This window comes from Aptenodytes forsteri, unplaced genomic scaffold, assembly GCF_000699145.1.
Source record: "Aptenodytes forsteri isolate BGI_AS27 unplaced genomic scaffold, ASM69914v1 Scaffold72, whole genome shotgun sequence".
Taxonomy (NCBI): domain Eukaryota; kingdom Metazoa; phylum Chordata; class Aves; order Sphenisciformes; family Spheniscidae; genus Aptenodytes; species Aptenodytes forsteri.
In genome coordinates this window covers 3,899,072-3,908,914 of record NW_008796193.1, presented here as the reverse complement: position 1 = coordinate 3,908,914, position 9,843 = coordinate 3,899,072, and the positions used below count along the sequence as shown (strand labels likewise).

Below are 9,843 nucleotides of genomic sequence, written 5' to 3'. Positions count from 1 at the left end.
GATGCGCAGCCCGCGGCGGCAGGATGCGGGAGGGGAGCGCGGGCGGCCGCGGCGCGGAGAACCGGACGGGCACCGAGCCCCCGCTGCACCTTTTCCCCGCGCCCGTGCTCACCGGCATCACCGTTGCCTGCGTCCTCCTCTTCGTCATCGGGATCGTCGGCAACCTCATGACCATGCTGGTGGTGTCGCGGTTCCGGGACATGAGGACCACCACCAACTTCTACCTGTCCAGCATGGCCTTCTCCGACCTGCTCATCTTCCTCTGCATGCCCCTGGACCTCTTCCGCCTCTGGCAGTACCGGCCCTGGAACTTCGGGGACCTCCTCTGCAAGCTCTTCCAGTTCGTCAGCGAGAGCTGCACCTACTCCACCATCCTCAACATCACCGCCCTCAGCGTGGAGCGATACGTCGCCATCTGTTTCCCGCTCCGAGCTAAAGTGATCATCACCAAGGGGAAGGTCAAGCTGGTCATCCTCTTCCTCTGGGCCGTCTCCTTCATTAGCGCCGGACCCATCTTTGTCTTGGTGGGGGTCGAGCACGAGAATGGCACGAACCCCCTGAGCACCAACGAGTGCCGAGCCACGGAGTACGCCATCCGCTCGGGGCTCCTCACCATCATGGTCTGGACCTCCAGCATCTTCTTTTTCCTGCCCGTGTTTTGCCTGACCGTGCTGTACAGCCTCGTCGGGAGGAAGCTGTGGAGGAGAAAGAGGAAGAACATCGGTCCAAACGCTGTCATCAGGGATAAGAACAACAAGCAAACTGTGAAAATGTTAGGTACGACTCTTGCTCTGTTTTGCCAAAGGATGTGTGTGCTTGTGTGTGTGAGAGAGAGAAAGACTGAGAGCGCACTGGTAGCTCACTATAGGTGCTTCCAAAGGAAAGCATTTACTGAAAGTGTTTCATACAAAGGGCTACACCTCAAGGTGTTCGTAGAATAACTCTCCTCCTTCCTTAGGTTTATTTCTAACTGGTTCGAGCTGGGGACTCTCAAACAGTTAAGCAAATGTTAATAACAATCACCGACAAGGACAAATACTGCAGTTACAATTAGCTAGTGCCCTGGAGATTTTTTGAACATTTTTGCTCTTTGGTTGTGGATACCGATGTTATTTACAGAAGGGTAGTTTATTTGATTTTTAAACAAAACTAAACCCTTCTCAAACCACAAAGTTGAGCTGCAGGATACGATGTGCACTTAGTTTTTAGTTTCACATGAAAAGACTATCAAGGTTTTATCAAATTTGGGTTATTTACTAGGATGGCTGTGTGAGCTTATGAAAATCAATCTGCATTTTTATATTAGCAAAACACCAGCATGTGCTGAACAGGGAGCATTTTGTCTCCTTTGAGGTCTGTTCTCGTGTAAATTCTCAGTGACTTTAAGAAAACAGGATCGAGACGATAGACGCTGTCATTCCTAACTTTGTATATTTACATTGCTGAATGGTTTAAACAACAGTTATTTTTGGCACATGGAAACACAATTTTTAACATACTAAGTCAGTGCATGTGATGGGAGTTTGATGCACAAAACCAAAAAGTTGTTCTGCAGTTTAGTGTCTGAGAACTGCAGAATCCTGCTGCTGCTGCGTACTTTTAGTCAAGCAAAAAGTCCTCCGCAGTGCAAGTCATCCCATGGGTTTCAGTGGGGATGAGATGCTTTGCATGGAGAAGGTTTCACGGGCAGCAGCTCTGCTGTGCTCATTTCAGCTAGGTGGAAGTGATGGGCTAATGAGCTAGATGAAGAGGTGGCAGTGTGTCCGAAGTACCTTAATTACTAAATGAGAGCCTAACTGATTTTTTGTTCATGTCCTGCTGTATTACTATGCAACAGCAGGAAGAATAATAAAATCCGCGTCATTCTTTGTGCCCTTTCAGCTACATTTTATGATCAATAGAATTACTTCAGTCTGGTAAGCGTGACCTTGGAAGTAATTCATCATTTACATTTCTAGAGTTTCGGATTATGAATCTCTACTTACAATAAGTAAATTGCTAGCTTATATTACTACCATGTTTATATTTCTGTATACTTAACAGTAAAGAATTTTGAAATAATGTTTATTTCTGCCCCGAAGTATAGCAGCAAGCATTACAATATTTCAGACACCTTTTTTTTTCTTTTAGAAGGTCTGAGAACAGCAAGACAGTGGCAAGACTGTCCTCTGACAGAGAGCCAATATTCTCTAAATATCTGCCCCGAAGTATAGCAGCAAGCATTACAATATTTCAGACACCTTTTTTTTTTTTCTTTTAGAAGGTCTGAGAACAGCAAGACAGTGGCAAGACTGTCCTCTGACAGAGAGCCAATATTCTCTAAATAACAGTCTGATGTCTGATGGAAAGATGGAAAGAAAAGAAGTTAGAAGGGCTCAGTACCAGCAGATGCTCAATGCAGTCTGCTCTCATTGGTTTTAATGTTCTGCTTAAAATTTAGAAGGCACTTTATAAGACTTCAGCAAGTCATGGAACATCAAGTAAATGGGATTAGCATCAACGCTTCTTTTAAATTGTAGAGAAAGGTTATGCTTCTAGGATGGTAATTAAACACCTAAATGTATAGCCTGACTTGCAAAGGAGCTATCATACCCCGTTCCTATTGAAATCAACGTGATTCTGCACGCGTGAAGATCAAACTGTTGAAAGCCTGACTAGGGATATGCATGCCCACATGTGAAAATACTGACTATGCTTAAAATTCTGTTTGTAATGACCATCATGGTAATATTCATTACACGGGTTAAACTCCAGAGCACACTTGTGAGCTAGGGAAACGTTATCTGAATTTTGTAGGTGAAGATACGGCGGAAAAAATGGAAGTGGTTGGCTCAAGAAGACGCAGAGCTGGAAAACAGATACTCTGAATTTCATCTCTGTGCTTTAGAGTCCACCATAAGTCCTGCATAAGTATCCATTTAAACTTGGGAATGCTTGTTCAGAAAGTTTGTTGGGGAAGGTGCTGACAATCATCCCTCTTAGCTCTTTGAATTTTATATCTCCTGTGACTTGACACGAGCAAGCAGGATTGCTAACACAAGAGAACAGGTTAATTGGTAAAAAATGCTTAAGAATGTCAAAAAACCTTGCTTAAGTTTTCTGGTTTTTCTCTCTCTGGTATATTAATAGACACACTCAAAGCAACATGAAAAATCATAAAAGGTCAATAGCACACAGGAAATGAACAGAAAAAGTTTCCCTTTCTCTAGGATGGAAATTCAAACGGGCCAATGTTCAAAGATACACACATTCCTATTACTCGACATATACTATATTTACATTAAAATGCAACCATAGTGATAGTGTAATATTACAGATATACTATGTAACTATAATTATGCAGTTATATATTATATATTTAGTTTTACTATTCTTGAAGTAACTCCTGTTTTAAAAAATGGACAAACTGGGAGGCTGCACCACTCTTCCTGTTCTTACCTTGGCACGTGTACTCTACAAGTCCAAATTCTGGTGGTTTGTTTTATTTTTGGGCCTTTGCCTTAAACAATTTTGCTTCCCAGTGATTACATTCTTCATTATAACACAGTGTTGAGTCTATCACATTATATATAATTTGCTTTTGTTAAACACTGCAGATGATACATTGTTATACTTTTTTTGTCACCATTCTGATTATTAATTCTGATTTTATAAAAACATGTGTTTTATCGTTCAGAAGTACGCTACCTCAGATTAGTCGTGCAGTATACAGGCAGCCTGTTTAGCTACGATCAATGTGTGTTAAGTATTGCTAATTTTTACTCCCAGAGAATGTATTGAGAGACACGAAACTGAAAATTTACGGGAGGCATTTTCACACTTTGTGATTAATTTGTTAAAAACCCAGAATTTTAAAACGGAATTTTAATCACCTGCATTTTAATACTCATACTTAACACAATTTCTTCTGCTGTTTTTATTTTAGTTGTGGTGGTATTTGCTTTCATACTCTGCTGGTTGCCTTTTCACGTAGGACGATATTTATTTTCCAAATCCTTTGAAGCTGGATCCTTGGAGATAGCAGTGATCAGCCAGTACTGCAACTTGGTGTCCTTTGTCCTCTTCTACCTTAGCGCGGCCATCAACCCCATCCTCTACAACATCATGTCGAAGAAGTACCGGGTCGCCGCTTGCCGGCTGTTTGGACTCAAACCCCTTCCAAAGAAAAGACTCTCCAGCACGAAGCAAGAAAGTTCGCGTGTTTGGACAGAACCGAGCATTATCACATGACACCTGATTTCCAGCGCCAGAGCATCACTTACCAGTATTTCCCAGAAAGCCATAGTGAAAGAGAAAGAGGGCGAGAAACACAAATCGAAACGTTAAAGCTGTACTTTTGTCATCGTCTGGATTTGCTGAAAGATGTAATGTAGGCAGTTAAAGATTTAAAAAAAAATAACTGCACTTTGAGACTATAAAAGGAGGCACATGGTCACAGAATTTGGCAACGCTCAAGTATTATTTTTCTGCTGCTTTTGCCCATATGATTTTTTAGCACTGGCTTTAGCAGGAGAGCTAGGCTTTACCATTCTTAACAGGCAAACGTAGTCCAGTTCGCTTGAGAGTTTGCGTGACTTCAGTAGCAGCTAATTCGAGCTGAATTCTTCCAGAGGTAACTTTAGTTTTGCTAAGAATTTTGCTAGCATATAACTAGACCCTAGAGAGAGAAAATTGAATTGCCTTTTTGGAGTAGTAAACATGGAATTTGATTCAGTTTTCATAATCTTAATTTTTAAATAAATGAACATTTTTCTCTGAATGAGGAAAATGATTTCTTAAAAAAGAAAAGGAGAAATAAAATGGATAATTTTTAAACATGCTAAAAATAAATGACCTTCATGTTCATGTCCTAGCAGAAAGGAAACGAAAAAAATACCTTCATGGAAGTGGCTTAGAACATGACTGTACTGAAATATTTTTTTTAAATATGTATCATTGGGACAAGGACAGTGCTGACTTCAGGACTGCAGTGATGCTATAAAAATATGGAATGCAATCTCCCACCAAAGTAATTTTTTTTTTACTAGCTAAATCATCTGTACTTGTTCTGTTCAGCTTGACCGTGAACGACTCGATGTGTTTGAACTTGGAAGCTTTTAGTTGTTTTGATATTTGTAACGAGTCTGTGGCTACCTGTCCCTATGCCGCACACCACCATACCCCCCAAGTCTGCTAAGGGCAGGTCTCCTGCCTGTAAAACACCACGTGTTTCTGTTTAAAGCATATCAGGCGGTTACCAGTACCACGTCCCCCCATAAAGCCCGGTGTGCAGTTGTACTAGTTTGCTGCAGGATTAAATTGAGAACATTTTTTAACCAACGTGACCTGACAAAGTAATAGAAAAATCTGCATTAAAAGACACAGGCAGACGCATTCTCATACTTGATCCATAAAAATCTTAAATTCAAATGATTTTTATAACTCAAGTATGCCATTAAAAGGCAAACCAGAAAGCTTTCCATCCTTTACGCTAATAAGTATGTCTTATATTGCATCTATTGTCACACCAACACGTAGATTTTGTGGTCCAGCTAATAGATCTTTGGAGCATGCACGTGCAATAGCAGCTTTCTATTTATTTTGTTCTAGTATTTATTACCAGCTGGTCTGCAACTGATTCTCCATAATGAATTGTTTGATAGCAAAAGTCCTACTGCCTTCAAACTCCTATTAACGCTGATGGGCCATTTTCCGCCTGTTACACCTTTAGCTGGCGGTGCTGCTCAGGTATAACTAAAAAGAGAATTTGGCCTCTTCTGTATATACCGTGTCTTTTATATCACCCAGTGCTCTGCTAGGGCCAGGGGGCTGATTGCTGCTCCTCGGTGTGGCACCTGAGCCTGTCTTGCTCCCCACCCCAGCACTCGCAGCAAGCACAGGTTTGATGTATGCAAACCTATAAATTAAGGGACAAACGAGCAGCAGCGCTATAGGATCATCTCCCGTTTCATCTCTAACCACATCCGCCTTGTTACTCGTTTTGTTCTCTCGCTTGTTGTCAACCGACAAACAGATCTGATGGCAGATGTCATGCAACTCAGGGAAACAAGGAATTGGGGAATCTTGAAAAGATTGTGAAGATGTGAGCTCACTAATAACATGTCTGTGTAAGTGAACCAATCACACACGTAGCATCACATAAGTGTTTCAAATCTCAGCTGTGTCTGTGGTGTTAAATGTGAACAGAGAAAGAAATAAAGTGATGAGACCCTTTATAACCCTAGCGGGTCAGTGGTGGTGGAGGATCTGGTGTGTTTGCACGCAAGCTGGAGAAGTGAGTCTCCTTCAGGTTCGCTCAGCGCTGCCACGCACCTCTCCTTGCCGCGTGGGAGCTGGGCACGGCCCCGGGCGCTGCAGGACTGGCAGCAGGCAGGGCAGGCACCCCTTGGCATCGGGATGGGGAACGAAATGGGCACCGGTGTCACCCACGGCATGCGAGTCTTCACAGGCTTGCTCCATTCCCTACAAGTAAAACCTGTGTCTCAGTTATAGGAAGCAATTCTGTGTGGCCAGAATGGTCCCACAGAGGCTTTTACCTAGCTGAGAACTGCATCGTTGGGTTTTAATTTTTTTTCCCCAAACCTGTATAACTAACTTGATTAGGCTATGGGGGTTTTCAGGGGAAAAAAAAAAACAAAAAAAAAAAAAAAAAAAAAAAAAATTTTGGTTTTTTTTTTTTTTTTTTTTTTAAACCAGGATAACTGTAACATTAAAGCCCATTAAAGCCCTGTGTAGACATTTAATTTCTGCATATAAACTATAAACATACAAATAATTTCATTTAACCTAACATTTCATCAGGAGAGTCTGCAAGTTTTAACTATACCAACACTGTGAAATTGCCACAACTTTGTGTATAGAACAGAATTTAAAACATTTAATGTCAGAAAGAAGGGGACTGGCTGCTCATTGCGAGGAAGGACAGGACTTCTTCCTTCCTTCTGACTTAGGAAATGGACTTGTTTCTGCAAGTCACCAAACATTTAGCCAAATCTAGCAAAATACATGCATTTTTATTAAAGAAGAGTAGCCACCTTCATACGACTCTTGCACAAGCAGGAAAATATTTCAGATCTAGCAGGGAACATTCAAGCATTTAACACGCACTATAGCTGTCACTCCTGCCGTTGGCACTATACCATCCGTTAGCTTTGGTTCCCCCAGTACCAAAACTTTTCTATACAGAAATGCTAAAGTCAGTGGAGTCACGCTGGCATGCGTTGACTCCAGACGGTGAATAGGGTCTGCTTCTTCAAACAGGTACTAGTGCATAATGAACTGCTTTTCTGTGGAAAACAAGAACAAAAAAATATCACCTGGATAACCTTCATTTTTGCATGGTAAAATCAACTATTGTCAAAAGCCTCCGGAAAGATATATATCTCCCCACCAGCATTGATGGATGGACGAATACGGCATTGCTTGCCTCCAGGGTTATTGCCTAAGTTGTAAGAAATAACTTCATTGGGAGGAAAAAAGTGCCATCAAGATTTCAGTAGCATTTTTTACCTAAGAACAGCTAACGGAAGTCAGTCCAAGATAGGTAGCATGAATTTGTCTCAGGCAGTAACATGGGGCAAGGTTCCTCCTGCCTTGTCTCTTACCAGGTTTTACACAGGCAGAGCAGATGCTGCAGGCGGAGAGCGCAGTGGCAAACAACCTGCATTGGCAGAAGCAATGCTGGCACTGGTTTAATCATCTATCTCACCTGCTGCAGCTGCTCGGTGTTTGCAGTGTATGACCGCACTGGCAAATACTTTCTCGCAGAGACAAAGCATTTCTCCTCTGTTTCCCAGGGCATTTCTGCAGCACCTCATGTTCCTGGCATCTCCCCAAAGCCTTCGCTATCTGAAAGAGCATGGGTGTCTCTCCCACCCATTTTGGGTCTGGACATGGCTTTTGAGATCTGTTTTACATGCAGGGAAGACAAGAGCCCTTGCAGGCGCTGGGCTATTCATTCAGTGTGGCAGACAGGGTAGCTCTGCGGGAAGGTTTCTTTCAGGCTGTCGAACCATAGGCTGCATTTCTGGAAACTCTTCCCTGTAGGAACAAATTTAGCCAGTTCTGACTGAAAAAAATGTATAGGGGCTTTATGAGGCAAAATTTTGCTGTGTTCTCACTGACTTGTAAGTGAGCAGCCCATATAGGAAATAACTGGAGGTTCATTCATTAAAGAGTTCAAGTTTTAAAAACTTTTCTAACTCTACATTTTGTATCACAGCTTCACAAATAAACAGGAACAATTTGGCTGCATTTTATTTCTTGGCAACATGTTAAATTGGTGATGAAATAGGTCAAAAGCACTTTACCAGAAAGCTTCATTCATTTTAGAAAAGTACCTTTGATGGAGGCATGCACAGGCAGAAAATCATGTCCTATTGTATTTCTTGCCAAAAATAAAATATACTGGAAAAATAGCAATTACATGTCAAATTTTGAGTTGACAGATATTCAGCATTTATGTAAGTTTGTGTCAAATTACATTTGCATAAGCCCTATTTAAAGAAGCAGCCGTTAGATACCTAAATACCAAGGAGAACCTCCTGTCCTTCATGGATCTGCTGTAGCTGGGGTGCTGCAGCCGGCCCTCTCCTCGTCTGCTGATGGGCAAGGGCGAGGTGTGGGGAAGTGGGAAGGAGGGCGGCTGCAGCGGCTGCTGATGCTGATGGTCCCTTTGCAGGTTTGAAGGCAGCTGGTCCCACATTGCTGTCTGAGACACCTCCCAGCTTGCTCATGCTGATCAGCACGTTTCCTTATGAGGCTGTTAGCAGTTCCTCTGAGCCCTCCTGTCCACGGTTTCTGATGGACTTCCATACAGTTTGTATCATTTGCAAAAACCCTGTGTCCTTGAGGAGGTAAATTCCGGCTTGAGAAGTAAATTTGGTACAAAAAAATCTACCTAACTCCTCATATCCTAATGATCCCCATGTTGTTATCTGCACGTACCCCCCAGCTGAAAGCATGGCAAGTAGATTTCACCCTCACATTTTTATGAACAGTATTAGCCCAATTTTACAAAAAGGGAACTAAAGCACTTGGCATTTTAACCCCTTCTCAAACCACGCTGTCTGAGAGTGATGGGGTACGGATCCGATCACCTGCCTCTGGGTGGGATTCCTTGTGCTGTGGGCTGGTGCAGGCAGCTCTGAGCATCATTTCTGTTTCTAAGCTGTGCTGCTGGCCAAGGGTGCTCAGCACAGTAGCCCGAGATAAGCATTATATGGGAAATAAGTAACCTCTGGCTGACACTGCAGCCTCTGGAGACCTCAGCCAACGGGAGCCTGAGTGAGGAAACACAGGCTATGCTGCCAAAGCCCTGCTTCTGCATCCCTACCACTAATAACAAGCAGTGAACACGTACCAGTGGCTGAGGCAACACCTATACCCGCAGAGGTATTCATGTCTGCACATGAACTCTTACACCCATCCCTGAGCCTCTGCACATGCAGGAGCTTCCCAGAAAATCCTCCAGATAATCCAGATGGACGTATATCCAGCAGATGCAGGACTTGGCATGTCTTGGGAACACCTGGAGTGATTTACACTATTTTCATAGAATCATAGAATCACTAAGGTTGGAAAAGACCTCTAAGATCATCGAGTCCAACCGTCCACCCAACACCACCATGTCCACTAAACCATGTCCCTAAGCAGCACATCTACACGTCTTTTGAATAACTCCAGGGATGGTGACTCCACCGCTTCCCTGGGCAGCCTGTTCCAATGCTTGACAACCCTTTCAGTGAAGAAATTTTTCCTCATGTCCAATCTAAACGTCCCCTGGCGCAACTTGAGGCCATTTCCTCTCGTCCTATCGCTTGTTACTTGGGAGAAGAGACCGAC

The 9,843-nt window shown here is 42.9% G+C and overlaps 1 protein-coding gene across 2 annotated transcripts; it reads left to right on the top strand.

Annotated features, from left to right (window-relative positions):
* Positions 1 to 6: 6 nt before the first annotated feature.
* GHSR (growth hormone secretagogue receptor) lies at positions 7 to 4,487 on the top strand. Of its 2 annotated transcripts, none has more exons than XM_009288019.1 (2): positions 7 to 777; positions 3,974 to 4,487. In XM_009288019.1, exons 1-2 carry the CDS (start codon positions 24 to 26, stop codon positions 4,228 to 4,230), a joined length of 1,011 nt encoding a protein of 336 aa, XP_009286294.1. In that variant the 5' UTR covers positions 7 to 23; the 3' UTR covers positions 4,231 to 4,487. The 2 variants fall into 2 exon arrangements, with proteins under 2 accessions (XP_009286294.1, XP_009286292.1); XM_009288017.1 differs by having other exon boundaries at positions 3,926 to 4,487.
* Positions 4,488 to 9,843: the final 5,356 nt, after the last annotated feature.

Excerpts from the sequence above, each read along its gene's own strand:
- GHSR (XM_009288017.1), top strand. The coding sequence starts at position 24 with ATGCGGGAGGGGAGCGCGGGCGGCCGCGGCGCGGAGAACCGGACGGGC. Across the intron at positions 778-3,925 it reads GCAAACTGTGAAAATGTTAG|TTGTGGTGGTATTTGCTTTC; the intron begins GTACGACTCTTG and ends TTTTTATTTTAG.